Genomic DNA, 23,484 nt, shown 5'->3' on the forward strand with positions numbered 1-23,484 from the left:
TAAAGAGTTAAAGACATGCATTGTTTTTTTTTTTGGAAGCAAATATGGTGAAAAAAAGTAGTTTTTATATTTATTTATTTTGTGCTAGGGGTTTTTTTCTCTCCCTTTTTTCCTTTGGACAATCTGGTGTACACGGTTACAAATTTAAATTATTATTTGATAATTTTGTTTTACTCTATTATTGAATAATAATACTGTGTTGAACAACTTAGATTTTGGTTTTGATTTTTGGATGTGAGGTCTCCATGAAGTTTCATTTAGAATAGAGAAGGGTGGGAGGAAAGTGTGAGTGAGAGGAAAGTCGGGTCAACTTCTATGGAGTATTCTTTTTGAGTCCTTGATTTTGAGCTTATGAAGTTATTTTATTTTCTAATGTTTGCATTACAATACACGTTTAGAGATTTTATGGTTGAAGGTTTATATACTTTTTTTTTTAGGGAGAAAGTTTATATGCTTTTATATTTCGGTGATGTGAAAGCTTTTATTTTCAATAATTATGTAGTCTCATATTCTAATAATAGTTATATGAGCTATTTATCAATTATTATTACTAGACTTGGATTGTTAGGTGGTCAAACTAAGTGAGCTATTTATCATTACAGCACTAGACTGTAAAATGATTTCTTATTTCTTATGAGTATGGGTGGATGTCAAAGTTGGTTTAATAGGAGATAATGGAAATTTTAGTGGATTTAACACAAAATAAACAATTATGTGGTCTTCAGTACACTAGGGCAAAAAATGCTACACGTTCTTTTTCAAGAGGGAGCATCAATTTTCTAGGAATCAATTTTCTAAATTTTTCACCAATCGGAGCTTGCCAAACTGAAAAACAAGTTATTTCTCAAGCAACGTTTCATCAACTTAAAATATAAATGTGAGAAATTTTGCAAGACCAATTTTATGATATATGAAATGAATTATAGGATGAGATTTGAGTTCATGTGGAGTTTAATATTGAAGTAAAATTGAATGAGTTGTTTTAAAGTGACGTGAGACCCACCTAAATTACTTTGTGTTGAACTTACCAATTGTTGAAGAATTATGAATACTAGACAGCACGGGTTCGGCGGAGCACCATTTATATATCAATCATGGATGTTATGAGCTAAGGAAATTAGTCACAAGCATATATATAACAATCATGGATGCTTTGAGCCAATGAAGTTAGTCATAAGCATATGGAAATTAAGCAATTTAATTGCAAGATCATTACCAAAATGGTCTAGTGGAAAGAAAACATAAGTGATCTCACCTTGCCATCACAAGCCAACTAATCTATGAATTTGGAGAATAAATCATCCTACTATGTCCATCAAAATAAACAACCGGACTATAAGGCGCAAAATACAATCATTAAGATGAAGCATTTCAAAAAGCATAAAATCCAAATTTGGTATAGATATTACAACACAAGATCAAAAACAAACAAAAGCTAGTAAGTCCCAAAGTTAAATAGTAGGAATATAGGGTATCAAGATTAATAAGACTTTCGTAAAAAAAAAAATATTTAATGATGGTAAGAATTTAACCAATATAAAAACTTAAGAAAGCTAACACAATTTCATTAGATGGAACATGTGAATATAAGTTTTATATCCAAAGAAATTCGTCCATGTGTAATGAGTCTATTCATAGTTGTATCCAAATAAAAACAAAACACCAACTTATATTTAAATTTTACAGTTAATATTAAGGTTTGATACAACTCTCAAAAAACATAAACATTAAGAGGTACAAATTGCAAGTACAAATAAGACACGGAAATAGCAAGACACGACCAAGCACACTTATTAGGAACAAAGGAAAGATGCTCATGAACAGTTACTTAGCACCCTCAATCTTCACACATGGAAGTTTCTTGTAGTATGGAAGGAAAACGGCTAAAATTGAAACTGGTTAATAATATCCTCATCGTCGGTTACTTTTTTCACGGTATAACCACGTCAATTACGGTACAACTTGGCATAAGTAACTTCAACTTTAAGAAGCATCCGCTTGTCGACAAACACCTCGAGCTCCAGTGGGTAGGAATTCAGAGCCGGGTTCTTATAGGAATAAACAACCAAAAAGGGTATCATCATAAAAGAATACATATAACTGATTTGTAACATCTAAAAGAGACAAAGAAAAATAAAGTTATATTGTTCATAGCATCAAGCAAATCCTGGGCAGTCCTCCCCAAAAATTGAGAAACAACACGATCAAACATGATAAAAGTTATTGATCCTGTATATACAATAATTCAGAGACTCGAGAAAATTTTATATGTAATTATTTTACTATGCTGATAGTACACAAACCTCTATAAGAATTGAAGAATGGATTTCATGGGTAGCCAGACCCAACATAATCAAATCAGCATCCTGTAATAAAACAAAAATAATATGAACAAATTGATCAAGTCCATGATAAATACTGTGCAGAAGACATCGAATGAAAGTAAAAAAGAAGTTGCTTTTCAAGAATAACAAAATATTGGAAGATATATACCAAACCATACAGGCAATGTCGTGTATTCGGATCATATCCTTCAAGATTTCTTTGAAGGCGAATATAGGACATAATCTTATGCTCCCCTTCACCAGGAACATTTGCATCAGAAAGAATAACCTTCAGATATACATGAATCACCGTATTAAGAATCAACGCTCAAATGAGAAACACATATTGCAGCCATACAATTTATATAATAGTACAACTTACCTTGATATTTTTCCAACCAGGGTTATTGTTCAGCCTAAGATGCACATAGTACTGAAGTGCAATTGATAAAACAACCATGAATTCAGTTCCAGGCGTGATTACATTTGAATCAAAAGTCTGTGACTCTTCTTTAGGAGGAAGCTTTCTGCCCTCACTTCCAAATTCCTCCAGTAACCTTGATTATTCAGCAGCCTATCATACCAGAGAAAAAAAGTCAAAAAGGGTGAATCAAACTTACACTTCTTTCCAAATATTTCAACAGTTTCCCGGAGATTAAAGTTGAAAGCATATCAGTAACATACATAAATCAGAGCATATAATCATGGATTTCATAAAATAGTGATTTGTTCTAATTCCTCTACACTACAATGTTGTAGCACTACTATAGCTACTATTTAACAACACTTCGTACTAAATTGAGTACTGCCTAATAATAGCATATTGTTGAAACAACCTATCAATGTAACCAAACATCTATATAATTTAAAACCCAAAATTCAAAATTAAGCTGCGCAACCCTTTTTATAGTAACCTAAATTGACAATTAAAAAATGTTTCAGAAAAAATTTAAATCAGGTATGTATGTTATCACACTCACCTACATCCTGAGGCTGATAGGAGTAAAAACAGTAGAGCTACAAAACCACACTGATAGGAAATAAAAAAATAAAAATAGAACTGCAAAACTACATTATGCTGTGATTGAATTTGCAATCATTTTCATAAAATAGCTCGCGGCAGCATAATTAGGTTTATCAAATACACAAGTTACCTATTTACCAAATACTAACAAACAATAAAAAATACTCACATTATGAAAACTCATTGATGTTTGAACTCTTTGTGCAGCCATAAGAGCAAGCAATCCTCCATCATCATGACCGATTAACACCACTGACGAAAATCCAATCTCAGAACAGAATGATAAAAGCAGGTCAATCTGAAGAAGAAAAGAGCACAAAAATCTATCAAATATTTGATTTCAGATAAAATTTTGGTTGAATCATGAAAATAAGTTAGAAAAAACATTATATGAAAGTTAGAAGAGTGATAGCAATACACTCTTCCCATTAGACTCTATAATTAGATGAAGATCATGTGGATTATCAAAAAAGTGTGTCAAATAGTGTGTTGCTGTCATTTTTCTAATAAGATGTGGGCATTGAAAAGAACACAGAAATGACAAAGGAAAAACAAAAAAAGGGCTACGGGGCTGAAATTTGAAAGCCAGAAGTTGACTGTAGTAAAAACAACATTTTGATCATAACCCACATAGATAACTGAACTTGACCATTGCCTTCAAGACTTGTTAAATCAAGAGTTCAAAACTTTGAAGAAGGAAATAATGCAACTTCTTTACATACATCTTGCACAATGATAATTTATAATTACCTGACTATCAAGCTTATAAGGATTAGGCAATTCCTTTGCTTCTCGGTCCTCCCGACACGGCCTTGAACTTAGTCCCCAACCAGGTCGATCAAAGGCAGCAACTGCGCAATTAATATCCCAAGCTAGAGACCCCAACACATGCATCCAGGAGAAAACTCCTCCACCAAAGCATATAATAGTACCTCATCCTCAGTTTCTATCTGAATTCAAAAGATTCATCACATTAATAACCTCTCCTAAAATTACCTAAAAATCATATAGATTACACTTGGAACAAACAATTTAGCCACCCTTGTAAGTGAAACCCAAAAAAGATTGAACCTTGAATCACACTTGCACCTCCAATCAATGCATCAATCCTAAATTAAACAGATTCAAACAATGAGTATTGCTACTTTCAAGTATCATGCCACACTTACACCTTATCAAGAACTCAATAATATAAACTGCAAAAATTCCAAACACCACAAGAGAAAATAAAGCACCATTCAAATTGTGGAAAATCACTCAAATCATAAGGTTTATTAAAATTTGCATTTCACTTTCAACATTTCTAGATTCCTGTTGTGCCACTAACATGCACACCATAATAAAGTATTAAAAAAATTGTGCATTATGCAAATTCCAAAATGCTTCATCATAGACAATAATTCAACTATAGTTTGAGTTGAGTCTGAGAATAATACCCTTAACAACCAGTTGACAATACATGCTTATTCCGTTGAGCATCTTCCATAAGCTGCAAACCATTTAGCAATGGTGGATGTAAAGCATCAATTATAGAAAGAAGCTGATGAATTCCCTAAACAGTTACAAAGTTCAAATTAGAATCACGCTAATAGCAGAATAATCAAAACATAATATTGATCATATGGCTAACCCTAACCTGCTTCAGTTTCTGTGAAGTGGAGCGATTAGTTGCAGAAGTGAATAATGCGTCGATATCGTGAGGGAGGATGTTGGTGTTTTGATTGGCTACATTTTGCAAAAGCCAACCAGCCAGATGCTGGACTGAGGTGATGTAGCATCATCGTACAACATCCTGATGCTCTGTTTTCGTGCAGAATTTTTATTTCAAATCTTAGTCAAGATTTGCTTCAATTATATATTCAAGCACGTGCGCCTGGGCAAAACGAGTCTTGCTCAGCAAGTTTTATTGAAGTCGGCTGAAGAAATGTTATTAAAAACAAAAATATAATTATATTATATTTTTGAGTTTTTTTTGTTTAGTCACACATGAAACAAACAAATTATATTTTTGAAAATAATATAGGGTTGGGCCGCAATTCCTACAGCTGTATTTGTCTGAAGACCTAGCTTGCACATCAAGACAATTGAAGACTATAAATATGTGAAGCCTCAAGCTATTCTACTCGTGTGTTCTAAACCTTGTATTACAAAAAGTGTGCGTTTTTAGGGTTTAGAGATTGTGTGTTTTGTGAGCCTTTCTTGTGTCGATTGGATGCAAGTTTAGGACTAGGTTTTGGTTGTTTATTGTAAGCTACTCCTAAGCTTTGAAGCACGGAGTTAGTGTGTGTGATTCACTCATAAGCTTTTAAGCAAGAGTGTGGTCTAGTTTCTAGGAGAGTGTCTTCATCTTGATTGTTATTGTTGACAGCAACATAGTACGTGTTGTTAGAGGGGATTTGGGACAGGGTCTCATTATCTAAGAGGTTCTTAGGTAGGATTGCACGGGTAGTGTCTAGGTGATAAGTCAAGTACCGTGTGTTGGTCGAGGGCTTTGAACTAGAGCTATTATAGTGGATTCATTCCTGGATTGGTATCCCCCAGAGTAGGTGACGTTGCACTGAACTGGGTTAACAACTGTCCGTGTTATTTATTATTTTGCAATTTATTTATTTATTTACTGTGTTCTGCGACTGTCTTGCTGCAACATATGCTATAGCATCTTGTGCAGCATTATGTTCACTGCGTGCCAGATTTCAATTGGCATCAGAGCAGACACCCTTTCTGGTTATAGGGTGAGCTCCATGGAGAATGTCTGGCAACATGGACAAAGAAGGAGGGCTTGTAAGCAGACCACCGCTTCTCGTTGGTGTCTCCAACTATGATTATTGGAAATCACGCATGATTGCTTTCCTAAAATCTATGGATAGCAAAACTTGGAAAGCTGTTCTGAAAGGATGGGACCCCCCTGTGGTCATGGACAAAGATGGAAAGCCAACACTTGAACTAAAAGCTGAGGAGGACTGGTCTAAAGAAGAAGATGAGCTTGCTTTGGGAAACTCAAAAGCATTATATGCATTATACAATGGGGTAGACAAACACATCTTCAAACTGATCAAAAAATGCGTCTCAGCAAAGAAAGCTTGGAAGATTCTTGAAACTGTTCATGAAGGTACCCCTAAGGTAAAAATGTCTAAATTACAGATCCTTACTACTCAGTTTGAAAATTTACGTATGAAGGATGAGGAAACTATTCAAGATTTTCATATGACTATTCTAGATTATGATAATCAATTTGATTCTTTGGGGGAGAAAATTCCCGAAGAAAAGTCAGTAAGGAAAATGCTCAGATCTCTTCCAAAGAAGTTTGATATGAAAGTCACAGCTATGGAAGAAGCCAAAGACATATCTCAGATGAAGCTGGATGAACTGGTTGGATCACTCCAAACTTATGAAAGTACTGCAAATGAAAGAATTGAAAAGAAAAATAAGAGCATTGCCTTCTTATCTAAAAATAATGAAGAAGATCTAGAGGATGAAGAAGAATCTAATGAGAGTATCTCTGAGGCTATGGTGTTATTGGGAAAACAATTCAACAAAGTTTTGAAACGAATGGATAAAAGACCCAGATCAAATTTCAAAAATAATGCTCCAGGCACTATGCGCAGCAATGAAAATCAAGGAAAACAAAAGAGTGATGAAAAATCAAACTTAAACAGGAACATTCGATGCCATGAATGTGAAGGATATGGTCACATCAGACCTGAATGTCCAACATATCAGAAGAGAACAAAGAAAGGGCTAACTGTCAGTTGGTCTGAGGATGATGATTCAGAAGATGATACAACATCTGTAACTGCTAAACATATCTCAGTCTTAACAGGTATTGTTACATCTGATACAGAATCTTATGATGGAGAGGTAACCTATGAAGAACTTGCTGATTCCTACAAGGAACTTTGTCTTAAGAGTGAAGAAATATGCAGGGTCAGTGAGAAACAAAAGGTAACCATCAATGAGTTAAAAGCAGAAAAATTTGAAAATATATCAAAGATGGAGGAACTTCAAAAGAAAGTAAATTATCTATCCTCTGATCTTGAAGAAGCTAAGGAAGTCATTGAAAAATTAAATGCTGACATTTAGCGACTGAGAAAATTCTCTGACATGCTGTATAAAGATGATGATCATCTTGACAAACTTCATAAAGCTGATGGTCAACTGGAAGAAATCTTAGAGAAAAATGTTCGAAAGCCTAAAAATATTGGGCTTAGCTATGAGAATGTCAACAAATTCAAAAAATACAGTCCTGACCTCATGTACATGGATCCTAGAGAAACTCAGAAGCAAAGGATGCCTTACCAGAAGCCGCAGCATCATCAGCAGCATCTCCTGTCAAGAAACAGAAGAAAACACCATTCTTGGAGATGTCACTACTGTGGTAGAAAAGGGCATATAAGGCCTTTCTGCTACAAACTTTTTGGGTACCCTAACCGACGTCCTCAGCATAAACCAGTTTCCACAACTCCCTCCACTCAACAAGAATGGAAGCCTAAAGTTGAAAATGAGAAGACAAGTGATACAACTCAACCTGAGAAAGAGATTACTGCTCTGATTGCTCACACATCACTTAGAGCCTCATCAAGGGAAGACTGGTACTTCGATAGTGGCTGCTCAAGACACATGACCGGAATAAGTAAATTTCTTGTCGGTATAAAGTCTTATTCAACCAGCTTTGTAACTTTTGGTGATGGTGCTAAAGGAGAAATTGTTGGGATAGGGGAGCTCAAAAGTAATAGCTTGCCTAAACTAAACAATGTGCTGTTAGTAAGAGGATTGACTGCAAATTTGATAAGCATCAATCAACTATGCGACCAAGGAATGAAAGTAAACTTCACCAAGTCTGAATGTTTGGTTACAAGTAACGAAGGTGAGATTTTGATGAGGGGTGTCAGATCAAAAGACAACTGCTACCTATGGGTGCCCCAAGAAGAAGCAAATATGTCAACATGCTTAATCACGAAAGAAGATGAAGTAAAACTATGGCACCAAAAGCTTGGTCATCTTAATCTAAGAAGCATGAAGAAAGCAATATCTAAAAAAGCCATCAGAGGTCTACCAAATCTCAAAATTGAAGAAGGAAGCATATGTGGTGACTGTCAAATTGGAAAACAAACCAAGATGCCACATCCAAAGCTACAACATCTTACCACCACCAGAGTTCTTGAGCTTCTACACATGGATTTGATGGGTCCTATGCAAACTGAAAGCTTAGGAGGAAAAAGGTATGCTTATGTTGTTGTTGATGACTTCTCTAGATACACCTGGATAAATTTTATTAGGAAGAAATCAGAAACCTTTGATGTGTTCAAAGATCTGTGTATTCAACTTCAAAGGGAGAAAAATAATGTTGTATTAAGGATCAGAAGTGATCATGGTAAGGTGTTTGAAAACTCAAGATTTTCTGACTTCTGTGCCTCTGAAGGTATTATGCATGAATTCTCATCTCCCATTACACCACAACAAAATGGTGTAGGAGAAAGAAAGAATAGAACTCTACAAGAGTCTGCAAGAGTAATGTTACATGCAAAGAAACTTTCTCATGGTTTTTGGGCAGAAGCTATGAATACTGCTTGCTACATTCATAATCGTGTCACCTTGAGATCTGGAACTACATCTACTCTGTACGAATTATGGAAAGATAGAAAACCTACTGTTAAGCATTTTCATGTGTTTGGAAGTAAATGTTATATCTTGTCTGATAGAGAACCAAGAACCAAAATGGACCCTAAAAGTGATGAAGGCATATTCTTGGGATACTCAACAAATAGCAGAGCCTACAGAGTATACAACTGCAGAACCAAAACCATGATGGAATCTATAAATGTGGTAATAGATGATACTTCAAGTAAAACTGCTAAAGATGATACAAAAGAAGCTGCAGCATTTATCCCAGGTGGTGAAAATTCTGAAACTATTGAGGAATCCAAGAATGATACAGAGGTTACCACATCTGAACAAATCTCTGCTACTCCAAGGAAAGGGCCATCCACACGTACTCAAAAGAATCATCCTACAGATCAAATTATTGGTAACCCTAATCAAGGAATTACCACTAGAAGGGCACTTGACTTGGTTTCTAATGCTTGCTTTGTGTCTAAGTTTGAACCCAAAAATGTGAAGGAAGCCATAACTGATGAGTTTTGGATAAATGCTATGCAAGAAGAACTAAATCAGTTTAAAAGGAATGAAGTTTGGGACTTAGTTCCTAGACCAGAAAATGCAAATGTGATTGGTACCAAGTGGGTCTACAAGAATAAGTCTGATGAAAGTGGGACTGTGACCAGGAACAAAGCAAGGCTGGTGGCACAAGGATATTCACAGATTGAAGGGATAGATTTTGATGAGACCTTTGCTCCGGTTGCTCGTCTTGAATCCATTAGACTACTTCTAGGAGTGGCATGCATTCTAAAATTCAAGTTATTTCAAATGGATGTGAAAAGTGCCTTCCTTAATGGGTACTTAAATGAAGAAGTATATGTGGAACAACCAAAGGGGTTTGTTGATCCAAGCTTTCCTAATCATGTTTACAAATTGAAGAAAGCACTATATGGATTAAAACAAGCACCTCGAGCATGATATGAAAGATTAACTGAGTTTCTTATTAGTCAAGGCTACCAGAAGGGAGGAAATGACAAGACTCTATTTGTGAAAGAAGATCAAGGAAAATTTTTGATAGCACAAATCTATGTTGATGACATTGTCTTTGGAGGAATGTCTAGTAAGATGGTACAGCATTTCGTGCAGCAAATGCAGTCTGAGTTTGAGATGAGTCTTGTAGGTGAACTAACCTACTTCCTTGGACTCCAAGTAAAGCAGATGGAAGATACTATTTTTATCTCTCAAAGCAAGTATGCAAGAAATATAGTGAAAAAGTTTGGTATGGAAGGTGCTGCTCACAAAAGAACACCTGCAGCAACTCATTTAAAGCTTACCAAAGATGAAAAAGGAGTTGATGTTGATCAAAGTCTTTATAGAAGCATGATAGGAAGCTTATTGTATCTTACAGCCAGCAGGCCAGATATTACTTTTGCTGTAGGAGTATGTGCTAGGTACCAAGCTGAGCCAAAGATGAGTCATCTTGCTCAAGTGAAAAGAATTTTGAAGTATGTGAATGGTACATGTGACTATGGGATCTTGTATACTCATGGTGAGAATTCTATGCTAGTGGGGTATTGTGATGCTGATTGGGCAGGTTGTGCAGATGATAGAAAAAGTACCTCAGGAGCTTGTTTCTTTTTATGCAACAATCTTATATCTTGGTTCAGCAAGAAACAGAACTGTGTATCTTTATCTACAGCTGAAGCTGAGTACATAGCTGCTACTAGTAGCTGCTCCCAGCTATTATGGATGAAACAAATGTTGTTGGAGTACAATGTGGTACAAGATGATATGGCATTGTACTGTGACAATCTCAGTGCAATCAATATTTCAAAGAATCCAATCCAACATAGCAGGACGAAGCATATTGATATTAGGCACCACTTTATTAGAGATCTAGTTGAAGAAGGTATTGTGACTCTTGAGCATATTTCAACTGAAGAACAGTTGGCTGATATTTTTACTAAGGCTCTAGATGCAGTTCAATTTGAAAAATTGCGAGGCAAACTTGGTATTTGTCTGTTTGAAGATTTGTAGCAGTTACAGCACAAAAGGCGTGCAGTTGAAGTGTTTCTCCTCACTTCATTCATTGGTGCACGCAAATTAAGGGAAGTAATCCAAAACTTCCATAACTTCCCCTTTCACGCGCTACAACTTCATCATTTCCTCTATCACATTATCTCTCTCCATTCTCTCTCTTCAACAACCTCTCAACTTCTTCCATTAACCTCCATTATTGAGAACCTCCATCAAAGTCCAACAAACATCATGTCAAGCTCTCAAAATCCCTCTCATGCAAAGAACGACGATACCACACCCGCATATGATTCTCTTCCTCAACAAATCACCATCGCCTATCCAATTTCAACGGTCTTTCCTGAAGAAATAATGAAGACGAAGAAGACCACAACGAAGAAAAGCTCTAAAGGAAGTCAATCAACTTCTCGTGCGTCATCTGATCCGAAGAAAGCCGGTAAGAAATCTAAATCTAAATCTACACCTAAGGCTGTTCATACGATGCGTGAATTGTATCTTGATAGTCCGGTTGATTCGAATGTTGATCTTAATGCTGAAGCATCTGTATCTAGTAAGAAAAATTTAAGTTTGGAATTTGATTTAACTGAAACCCTAGGATTAGAAAACCCTAGGTCTGCTGAGAAATTGGGGAAAGCCTCTTTGGAAACCCCTGATGTTGCTATTGATGATATTGGCGCCACCTCTAACGCCAATCTTGAGTCTAAGATGACATTTGGTGAGAAAATAGTTTCTGAGCAAGATGCTGCATATGATGCTACAGCATCTGCAGGACATGTTGATGTTTGTGCTTCTATAGTACCTGATTCACCGGACAAGTCTGTGCTTCCTGATAATGAGAAATGTACTGAAACCAACATCCCTGGTGATGTCACTATTTAGGATAAGGGTAAAACAACTGAAGATGTGTCTGATACAAGAGGGACAAATATGATTGATGTTGAAAGTCTCAAATTCAAAGGTACTCCTGTGACTAGGGCTGGTATTACTAGAAGGCTGAGAAGTAGTACTGGAAAGGATGTAGCCACTCCCTCTGACACTACCAAAGCTACATTTGGGCCTAAGAAACAATGGAGCAAGGTCACTATAGCTTCTAAAAGTAAGAAGAAAATTTTGAAGAGGAAGACTATTTCCTCTAGTGATTCTGACTATGAGGAAGACCAGGATGCTGAAGCATCTCCTGCAGCATCCTCTTAAAAATCTGCTAAGAGAAGAAGGATGCCCCCTAATATACCATCTGTACCCATTGATAATATCTCTTTTCACTGTGTTGAAAATGCTGACAGATGGAAATTTGTGGTCAAAAGAAGATTGGCTGTAGAAAGAAACCTCAGTGAAGAATTCTTGAAATGCCAAGATATTATGAGTCTAATAGAGGAAGCAGGGCTGATAAAGACTGTGTCTGAGTTGGGAAAATGCTATGAGAAATTGACCAGAGAGTTCTTGGTGAACATCCCAACTGACTGTAATAATCCCCTCAGTCCTGAATACTTGAAGGTATTTGTAAGGGGAAAATGTGTTGAATTTTCACCAGCCATCATCAATCAACATCTGTGTAGATGTGTTGATCCTGCACCAGAGTTGGAGGTGTCAATTAATGATGTGTGGCCAAAAGCTGGGAAATTGTCTGCTGCAAAATTGACCACAAAGTATGCTCTGCTGAACAAAATTGTTGCAGCCAACTGGGTTCCCACTACACACTCCAATAGTGTAGCTACAGGTTTGGCTAAACTCATCTATGCCATAGGTACTAGTACTGTTTTTGATTATGGCACCTATATATTTAATGCAACAATTCTACATGGTTCCTCTACTGCTATAAAGATGCCAATAGCTTTTCCCACCTTGATCTGTGATATTATTTTTTCCCAACATCCTGATATCTGCACTAAGTCTGATGTGCCTGTCACTAGGCATGGCAACAGAACCCGTACCCGCGGGTACCCGCCCGAACCCACCCCGAGTTTGACGGGGAAAAACCGATTTGACTGGGTTTGGGTTCGGGTTTGGGTTTTCCCCGATTTCAAAACATGGGGATGGGGCGGGTAACGGAGATATTGGTACCCACCCCGAACCCGTCCCCGAACCCGCCCGTTTATATAAAATTACTATATTATCCCTATTTATTTATAATGTCACAAATCATATAACTCATCTTCTTGCTTCCCAATTCCCACTTCACGTCTTTGCCACTTCCCACTTCCACCTAATTCTCTTTCTCACTTCCAATAATTTCACTTCCCAACAAGCAGTAATGATTCCTTCTCTCTCAATTCCATTCCAAGCTTTTCAAGTTCTACACATCTTATATTGCTATGTTTCATTTTCTTATATATATTACCCCTTCAAGGCTTCGACTCCTTCATCTCCTTCAACGGAAAGTCCAGAACGAATTACAACCTTCAAGGCTTCAACTCCTCATCAGTATTCTTCTTATAGTAAGTTTTACTCTTCAATTTTTATTGTTTTTGCTTTAAAATCATAAATCCCTAAAGAAAAATTGAACTTTAATCTTTCTATTCATCGTCTGAACTCTAAAATTAACCATTGTAATATAGATTGATACATTTGATTTTGTTTAATTTAGACCAAGTTCAAATTATTGAAACAAAAAGCCTCAATTTTTGTGGTTGTTAGTTGATTTTCTATCTTTGTGCGTGAAACAAAATAGCCCCAATTTTTGTTGTTGTTAGTTTTTTTTTATAAGCTTTGTTTTTTTGTTTTTTTTTATTGACAATTTATATTAAATTTATTGACAATTTATATTATTTTTATAATTTTACCGTTTAGCATTTCCTAAAAAAAAGAAAAGAATTTTGGAATTGAAGAAAATAATAGATTAATAGTGCTCAAAAAACTAAATGGATCACGGATCACGTGGCTAAGCTAGCGTCATGGAAAAAAGGTGACAGCACGTTGGAGGGGTCCACAAAAGAAATCACCGTCACCTGGCTGGCTCTGTCTGTTGTCTAAAAATATAAAAAGTAAAATAAAATTGATTCTCCATGTACCATCCAAATCTAGGTAGTATTATTTTGGCGTAAAATGGTCCCTTAAAAATATTTTTGGTTTTAGATTGGTCCCTTAAAGAAAAAAATGATCCAAATAGGTCCCTTAAAAAAAAAGTTTGAATAGGTCCCTTAAAGACATCTCCGTTAATCAGTTTGGTCCCTAAAAAGAGGTCTAAATATGACTAAACTGATTAACGGAGATGTCTTTAAGGGACCTATTCGGACTTTTTTTTCTTTAAGGGAACTATTTGGACCTTTTTTTCTTTAAGGGACCAATCTGAAACCAAAAATATCTTTAAAGAACAATTTTACTAATTAAGCCTATTATTTTCCAATTTCCAAAACTTTCTATTTTTACTGTACGTTATATTTTTCAAATCTTTTTTATGTATTGTATTGTCACTGTGCTTTTACAATTGTACTAATAAACACCAACTACTATTCAGGTGTTGAGATGAGACCGACGATTGCTAACTTTTAATTGGACTACGACGCCCTGCAGCCTGCCGCCGGCCATGCCCCTTGCATTTATATATACTCCTCCGATCTTATATATAAGAAAAAATTGACTTTTTAAATTCATTTTAGAATTAATGTATTTATATAATAATATAGTCTAAATACATCAATTTATATATAAGACCGGAGAAAGTACTATCTATTTTGAAATTCGGTGTACAAAAAAAAAGTTAACTGAATAAAAAAAGTTATGTAAAAAAAAATATATTCTAAAGTTACTATGTTTGTTTAATTCTCAGTTTCACGGTAAATAATAATAATAAAAAGACATTCTATAAAATAAAATAATAAATTCAAATTCACAGTGAACTGTTCTGTTTGAATAAACAATGGTTTACCAATCTTTCCTGATTTCGGCCGATTCACATTGATTTCCATCGATTTGATAACATGGTTGGTCCGATAACCAGACCAGACTGATTAGTGATTACTCCTCTGATTCTCAGTTCGACCGGCCGATCTGATTTCTAAAACACTGGTTTTGGATATTGCTTTCAATCAAAAGAGATTTTATGTTGCTTCTGTTTATACTAGCACTTCATATCTGCAAATAAGATTGTTATTTGCTAATTTATCGAGTTTGCAAGGGCAGTATGTGGGTCCTTGAATGTTCATTTGGAGACTTTAATGATGTACTCGGTGCCCATGAAAAGTGAGGTAGAAGGTTATCATCTAACCATGTACAATGGTCTCAACACCAAAATATGGGAGCTTCTAGGGTGAAGTCACAAAACTGACTTCTTAAAAGAAGTCAGGTCAATTGTCCAATAGGAAGATAGCTGATTCCACATCAGCGTGTTATGAAGGTTCATGGTGAGTCTTTTTATTAAAAGTTTTGGTTATTGCAAATCAGTCCCCATTAAAGTTAATAATAATTTTCTAGTTTACAACTAAAAACAAGTTTTATTTATGAATTAAATTGAATAATAATTTACAAAAATAACAAAGTTTGAATATTTGACAAATTTATTTCTCCAATTGAAAACCCTAAATTCCCAAATTCATCGTGTTCTTCATTCTGAACCGTATTCTCCCTGCTCCTCCTTCTCCTCAATCGAACTCTTCGTTGTCCTCCATCTACCCCATCGTATTCATCTCCTCCATCTACCCCATCGTATTCATCTCCTCCATATACCCCATCGTATTCATCTCCTCCATCGTACTGTTCTTTATCCCTCATCTCCTCTGTCGTATTAATCTTTGTCGTCCATCTCATCCTTCGTGTTCTTCTTTGTTATGAATCGCTTATCTTCTACCTTATTGGTCCTCTTCCCCTCGATTTGTAGCAAATTATAGGTTGTTCGTGTTTCTCTGGTTCGAAACAAGAGTTCAACATCGTCGTTTTCTATCACAGGTAAATTAAATTGATTTTAATTTTAGTTCGACAATAATTACTGAATTGAGGTATTTATACTTAGCCAAAAAACGATAGATTTGGAAATAGTTTTTGGTTTTAAAATTGAAGTTGATTTGAATTGTTTGCCACAAAGATGATTTGGTATTAGGGTTGTATTTTTATTTAAATATGATTGTAGTTCTTACCCAGTAACTTATGAAATTGGGGATTAGGGATTGTATGTTCAAATTATCATCATTGAAGCTGATTTCAATCGTTACTCAGAAATATCAATTTTGGGTGAAGGGTTTTGTTGTTAAATTGAATATGATTGGAGTTCTTACCCAGCAAAATATGGAAATTGGGGATTAGGGATTGTATGTTCAAATTATTCAATTGTAGCTGATTTTAATTGTCAGCCACAAAGATCAATTTTTGGATTAGGGTTGGGTTTTAAATTGAATTTGACTGACCTGAAAATTATGTCATTGGTGATTAGGGTTTGTATGTTTCAAATTCTCTGCTTATTAATTTGAAACTAGGGAAATTAGATTCAATAGATTAATAAATTGAATGTGTGGTGTCTGATTTGAATTGGGAATTTCACTGTTTGACACTCTGTTAATATGCCTATCAATTTAAAACTGAAATTATAGTGTGATATTATTCAAGTTTAATTTGTGTGGCATTGTTAAATTTGCTGCAGTTAAGTTATGGATAGCAAGGATAGCAATGAGTCATCTGTGAGATTCTCAGTAGAGAAAGGAAACAGAGGAGCTAACAATTGATAATTTGAAGTACATGAATGACGTGACTTAGCATAGGAAATTCTTGACTGTAAATTCTTGGTTGTAAATTCTAAGATATGTTCATCTAATTAAACTTACATTGCATGATATATTATGTTATGCTCCACATTTGAGTTGAACAATGTAAAGTAGTTTTTACAATTCTAGGTTGTTCAATGTACCTTAAGGGATTACACAAACAAGTCAAAAATTATTATAATCTGAGTTATTCAACGATTTCGTATATAATGCTTTGTACTTAAGTTGAATTTGACATCAATTATGTTAATAAATGAATACATACAAAGTTTTGTTATCTAGAAATACCTAATTTGACGTTGAGTTAAACTTGCTTATATTAACCAAAGTTTTGTTTTTTTATTTTATTTTGAAGTAGTTTAGAGGGATTCGTAGCATGTTGATTTGAATTCAAAATGTGAAGGAGAGCATGTGAATGCTAAAGTTCGTTTTCAAAATAGTAGCAAAAGAGGTATGTAATAATAAAAGTTAAATAACGCATGTGTGGGTGTGTAACACAAATTTTTTAGTTTTAAATTACGTTGGAAACAAGTACATTATGTTTCCATATAATTTTGTATTAAATATGTTGGAAACTAGTAATGTACAAGTAAAGCACAACCAAAGTAAGTCAAACATATAAAGCACTACCAAAGTAACTCAAACATATAAAACAACCAAAATAATATCCAAAACACTTAAAGAAACTGAAACATCCAAGTGCCAAAACACATTACAATCCAAAATTAAAGCAACTGAATGAAGTTTGTAAAAGCTTCATGTTACAACCCAAAATTAAATTATAAATCAAAACAAGCATAATGCCCCAAAGTCTCACGCGTTACCCAACATAGAACACAAATTCAAACTTTAACCAACGCCCTTCTTTTCTTGTGCTGATCTTCCCAATACTTGGTAGCATTTGACACGAGTTCATTCTTCAACACATTATTAGATGAGAGACAAATAAAAAGAGCTAGCTTCATCCTTGTGGCCGTAACAACCTGAATACAATTATTAAATAGTTAAATAAAAACATAAATATAAGTAGAGGGGACAAGTATAAGAAAAAACCAAAGTGTGTTTGCTAGACTTACAGCTACGTTTTCATAATCATTCATGTACCCACACTCAATCATCCATTTTGCAACCCACACTCCGCAGTCGTTGCTACAGTCAGTCATTTAAAAGCATTACATTAGTGTGAGAGTCATTGGTAAAGTTGAATAAATTTAAAATATAGTAAGGGTTGATGAGACGTACGATCCTTGTCGCTGGAATGGGAGTCCCTTAGTGTTAATAAGGGGGTAGTTTGTGATTAAACTGTCATGGTAAGTAGGATTGACCAGGCCAACAGTAGGATGTAGCAGAATTTTCTCGACAAATATGGCCTAGAGTGAAATCCAAATATTGAATTTAAGTTAATACTAAAAAAAACAATTTATTTCAAAGTAAAACGAAGTAGGTAGCACTAGAGTGAATGCATACCACTTGCATTATGGCATGACGTCTCTCATGAAATCTATCAGCATCAGGCAGAGAGTCCAACCAAACAAGTTGTCTATCCAACAGATCAACAACCAGTAGGTACCAGTGTGCTCCCCCGTCGTTCATAGGAATAAAAATCTATAAAAAAAAATCTAACATTTAGTGGTATGAAAAGAATTATCAAACCACAATTAACAAATTAAAAAATAGTGCAGTAACATTGTAACCTTGGTAACACCACTAGTTGGTTTCATGAAGGTAGTCTTATACATTTCCCTAATACGATCAGCTGTGTAGTTGGTATTCAGAGCATATTGCTTAAAAACAAATGCAGCTTAAGTCAACAATTAATAATTAATACTTAATGGATGTAACATAATTAGACAGGTTAGTGTTAATCACCGCAAAATGAGTAGGCAAATACCAAACCTTCCTAACTTTGCCTACTGTAGTGTTTAGCCAATTTGTTCTGTCAACTATGAGATTAATAATCTGCAGGGAAAAAAGTAAATGAAATTAGTTATAAATTTTATTTAAAAATAGATGAAATTAAGTATTTTTAAAAAAATACTTAATTTACCTCTTCGTCCACCGGGCATCTAGGCATGAGAGACTTAAGTGCCTTCCTATCTCCATATAAACCCGATTCAGTTCTAACCAAAACATCATCACTGTAAACAATAAATGGTATGCAGTGTTAGTATAAAATATGAAATTTCATACAAAATATTAACAATTTAAATACCAGCAGGTTTAAAATACGCACCCCAGCAGCTTCTCATCATCTCTCATAAAGACGTATGCAGCAGTATAAGTACATATGTCATTCAAGCACATCTTTCGAGCAGGTCGAAATGTCATCGGCATCCACTGTTATTCAATAGGAGTGAAACAAAAACTCATGTAAGTAACAAAAATTGACATGATGGTATAATTGGTTGTATTTAAAAATAGGATAAATATAGTTAGGGTTCCAACTAGTTAAAGCTTACTTCCGGAATAAATAAAGGAACGTCAGCACCCTCATAACCAAAAGAACTTATTGGATGATAGTTTAAGTAAAAATCATTGTCATCATCTTGTTCTGGCTGGCATAATAGTTTCCTGGTTATCCTATCATACTGAAAGGCATCTAGTGTACTAGGACCATCAAATTTGAGCTTAATTTTGGCTGGGGCTGATGCGTTGCCCTTGGTGAAATCAATATTTGGCTTTGTTGGCCTTGTTGTGGTTTCTGCCTTTTTTTTAACCGCACGTTTACGGTCCAACTTAGGGGTTGAAGCAGTGGACTCGTAATCTTTGTCGTCATCACTTTCATCCAATTTTCGGCTAGAATTGTATCTACTGCACACACATATTAATTTACCATTTATTAGTATTACATACAGAAAACAAATTATTGTGAACTAAATCTACTAACCACATGAACCCCTTCTAAACCCCAAAAACAGAGCACTTTAAAAAACCATTAAAAACCCTACCAAATTTAAAAAGTCAGTAAAACTGTTTTTACAATGTGTTCCTCTTAGTGTGTGGTGTGAAAGCTTTTTGGTCTAAGCATCAATATGAAGAAATATGCAGAAATATGAAGAAGTAGGGTTCTATATGTTATACAATTTCACTGTAAAGTTACAATAGTATGTGCTTAACAAAAAATTAGTTTGATTGGCAAAATACACACTCATTTGGATGACAACAAAACATTTTGAGTATTAGTATCATGCTTGCTTATAAATTAAAGGACAACAAACGTATTAAACAGATCTACATCTTAAATAAAAATGACTTAAAAGGTATAAATCAGATTTGTATGATTTGTTACCTAGAGGACAAGTCAATGAAGTTTTTTTTACCGTCTCTTCTCGCTTCTCATAGTAATGCTTGCCTTTTTGTACTGAGGTAGTGGTATTTTTAGATGTCATTTTAACTTTCTTAGTAGTTGCATGTTTTCCAGATGTGGTTTCTCTCAGCTGTTTTCGTGTTCTGGGAGGAGAAGGTCTTCCCATTTTGGTGGTTGATGAATGCAGATTAGGAATGCAAAAGGATGGCTTGTTGGTTTTGTTGCAAAAGACCAGCAATTGAAAGGTTGTATGCTTAGACTTAATAGATGCTAGGTTTTGCAAATGAAAAGTAACATGGGATGTATAAGGATTAAGACTCTATGTACACGTTTTAGGAGGCTTAGAAGTGGATTAGAAGTGGAAAAGTCATGTCAGAATTTTTGTGTGCTCAATGTTACTTTTTTGTTTAAACCAACATCCATTAATGTGGTGTAAGCTGTGTTATTAATGTTTAATTTGGAGTATTTCGAGTATTATTAGTGAATTGGTTGGTTTGTTATTCCTAATCAGTTAGTTTTTTTTCAATTACGTATTTAATATAAAAATATATATTACTTTCGTGTTGTTACGGGTACGGTCTATGGCTAACGGCGGAGCGTCCGTAATCCACATTTTTATATTTTTTTTTTCAAAAATTTCAATTTTAAATTGATTAGCTCTACTCTCGAATAAAGTTGAATTTCAAATTTCTTAAAGATTATCGGAGAGTGACTTTTGGCGTATCCGTCGTGTTGTTACGGGTACGGTCTATGGCTAACGGCGGAGCGTCCGTAATCTAAATTTTTATATTTTTTGTTTAAAAATTTCAATTTTAAATTGATTAGCTCTACTCTCGAATAAACTTGAATTTCAAATTTCATAAAGATTATCGGAGAGTGACTTTTGGCGTATCCGTCGTATTGTTACGGGTACGGTCTATGGCTAACGGCGGAGCGTCCGTAATCTAAATTGAAAATATTTTTTTTCAAAAAATTCAATTTTAAATTGATTAGCTCTACTCTCGAATAAACTTGAATTTCAAATTTCTTAAAGATTATCGGAGAGTGACTTTTGGCGTATCCGTCGTATTGTTACGGGTACGGTCTATGGCTAACGGCGGAGCGTCCGTAATATAAATTGAAAATATTTTTTTTCAAAAAATTCAATTTTAAATTGATTAGCTCTACTCTCGAATAAACTTGAATTTCAAATTTCTTAAAGATTATCGGAGAGTGACTTTTGACGTATCCAATTGTCATAAAAATACATTGTCAATTTAATCATAGATTCTTATCAAAATAAAAAAGACTAAAGTGTTTCAAAACAACACCAAATATCATTTTATAACATGATTTTCACAAAATAAGTACTTTGAAATATCAATTGTCATCAAAATACATTGTCAATTTACACATAGATTCTTATCAAAATAAAAAAGACTAAACTGTTTCAAAACAACACCAAATATCATTTCAAACTCCTAACATAAAAGGTGTGGTCATTATAGATGTTGCTTGTATTGAAGAGCAGCCGATCCCCAACCTTAAATCCATTGATTCCAACAACTTCCCTCCAACCGCTTGAGATCGTTACCGCAAACGGATCCCTTTGATACTCTAGCTCGCACCTGTGCTTTTCTCTAATGTCTCCAATAATGATTATTTGATCCAGCATTGTGTCGCACAAATACTCCCGTCGCTCTCGTCGATCTTGTTATTCTTCAACTTCGGAACGGATAGAAGTGTTTGTTGTTTTTTTGTGGACTTAATGGAGAAGGAGAAGAAGTATGGAGAAGGAGTGGAAGTGAAGAGGTTTTGTAAGTGTTTGTATTGGAAAGCGTGATACCTACAGTTACACGCATATATCCCTTCCAATATCACAATGAAACCATTTGGGTTCCACGCACGTTTGGCGTATCCTAACTTCTCCCTATTTATTTTATTTTTAATAACAAAATTTAACACAGATCTAAAAAAAAAAATTCAAAATTTTATTACAATTTTTTTTTATTATAACCACATTTAGAAAAGTCTTCCGACAATAACGCACGAGTCAAATTCGAGCGAGGTGGAATATTTAGTTTATTTCATTTTAATGTGCAAATATCTCATTTGATTGAGTATATGTCGTATTGACGAGATAATAGGTCGTAGAGTAGCTCGGGTGAATCGGATCATAACCACATTTAGAAAAGTCTTCCGACAATAACGCACGAGTCAAATTCGAGCGAGGTGGAATATTTAGTTTATTTCATTGTAATGTGCAAATCATCTCACTTGATTGAGTATATGTTGTATTGACGAGATAATAGGTCGTAGAGTAGCTCGGGTGAATCGGATCATAACCACATTTAGAAAAGTCTTCCGACAATAACGCACGAGTCAAATTCGAGCGAGGTGGAATATTTAGTTTATTTCATTGTAATGTGCAAATCATCTCACTTGATTGAGTATATGTCGTATTGACGAGATAATAGGTCGTAGAGTAGCTCGGGTGAATCGGATCATAACCACATTTAGAAAAGTCTTCCGACCATAACGTACGAGTCAAATTCGAGCCAGGTGGAATATTTAGTTTATTTCATTTTAATGTGCAAATCATCTCATTTGATTGAGTATATGTCGTATTGACGAGATAATAGGTCGTAGAATAGCTCGGGTGAATCAGATCATAACCACATTTAGAAAAGTCTTCCGACAATAACGCACGAGTCAAATTCGAGCGAGGTGGAATATTTAGTTTATTTCATTTTAACTTGCAAATCATCTCATTTGATTGAGTATATGTCGTATTGACGAGATAATAGGTCGTAGAGTAGCTCGGGTGAATCGGATCATAACCACATTTAGAAAAGTCTTCCGACAATAACGCACGAGTCAAATTCGAGCGAGGTGGAATATTTAGTTTATTTCATTGTAATGTGCAAATCATCTCACTTGATTGAGTATATGTCGTATTGACGAGATAATAAGAATTTAACCCTTGGCAAAAACCTATCGTTAATAATGCCTCGTTTAATTTGAGTAAGTTGGGATATTTATTATTATTTATTTTTTGTAATCCACTTATTTTAAAATGACTTTATGTTTGGTCCTTTTTATTTAATTTAATGTAATTTAAATGTGTTATAGAAACTAAATATAGATCTAATTTTTTTTGAAACATGATCTAAGTGTATAAATATATAATTACGGAGTGAAACATATACAAATGAAATTGTTTTTTTTTTTAAGAAGCCAAAATGATATATATTAACATAAACAGTCTCCCCAGCACAAGGCGTACCGAAGAAGACTAAAAAATTACAAAAGAGTCAAAGAAATACAATCGAAATAAAATCATACAAGGCCCAAACACATCAATGGACTAGACCACCAGCTATGGTAGTTTAAAGCTAACGTAAAGTTCGTCATCTTCAACCACCTGAAAGAGAAAAGCTTGATCTTATCCAATAAAATATGAGGTGTGCCCGTTGAGCCCTTGAACAACCGATGATTTCTCTCTGTCCATAACACCCAAACACAAGC

At 34.7% G+C, this 23,484-nt stretch overlaps 1 protein-coding gene across 2 annotated transcripts; it reads right to left on the reverse strand.

Annotated features, from left to right (window-relative positions):
- Positions 1–1,737: 1,737 nt before the first annotated feature.
- LOC123911284 (5'-3' exoribonuclease 3-like) lies at positions 1,738–4,232 on the reverse strand. 2 transcript variants are annotated; one of them, XM_045962670.1, is made up of 6 exons: positions 4,099–4,232; positions 3,518–3,646; positions 2,707–2,898; positions 2,494–2,613; positions 2,304–2,366; positions 1,738–2,048 (listed from the first exon to the last, which is right to left on the reverse strand). In XM_045962670.1, the coding sequence occupies exons 3-6, from the start codon at positions 2,782–2,784 to the stop codon at positions 1,947–1,949; spliced, it is 363 nt and encodes a 120-aa protein (XP_045818626.1). In that variant the 5' UTR covers positions 2,785–2,898; positions 3,518–3,646; positions 4,099–4,232; the 3' UTR covers positions 1,738–1,946. The 2 variants fall into 2 exon arrangements, with proteins under 2 accessions (XP_045818626.1, XP_045818627.1); XM_045962671.1 differs by lacking the exon at positions 1,738–2,048 and adding an exon at positions 2,170–2,229.
- Positions 4,233–23,484: the final 19,252 nt, after the last annotated feature.

This window comes from Trifolium pratense, linkage group LG2 (assembly GCF_020283565.1).
Source record: "Trifolium pratense cultivar HEN17-A07 linkage group LG2, ARS_RC_1.1, whole genome shotgun sequence".
Classification (NCBI taxonomy): Eukaryota; Viridiplantae; Streptophyta; class Magnoliopsida; order Fabales; family Fabaceae; genus Trifolium; species Trifolium pratense.

Coding starts and splice junctions, on each gene's coding strand:
- LOC123911284 (XM_045962670.1), bottom strand. CDS start 2,784: ATGGTTGTTTTATCAATTGCACTTCAGTACTATGTGCATCTTAGGCTG. Junction 2,367..2,493: donor GACATTGCCTGTATGGTTTG/GTATATATCTTC, acceptor GTTTTATTACAG/GATGCTGATTTGATTATGTT. Junction 2,049..2,303: donor ATTCTTCAATTCTTATAGAG/GTTTGTGTACTA, acceptor TATTCCTATAAG/AACCCGGCTCTGAATTCCTA.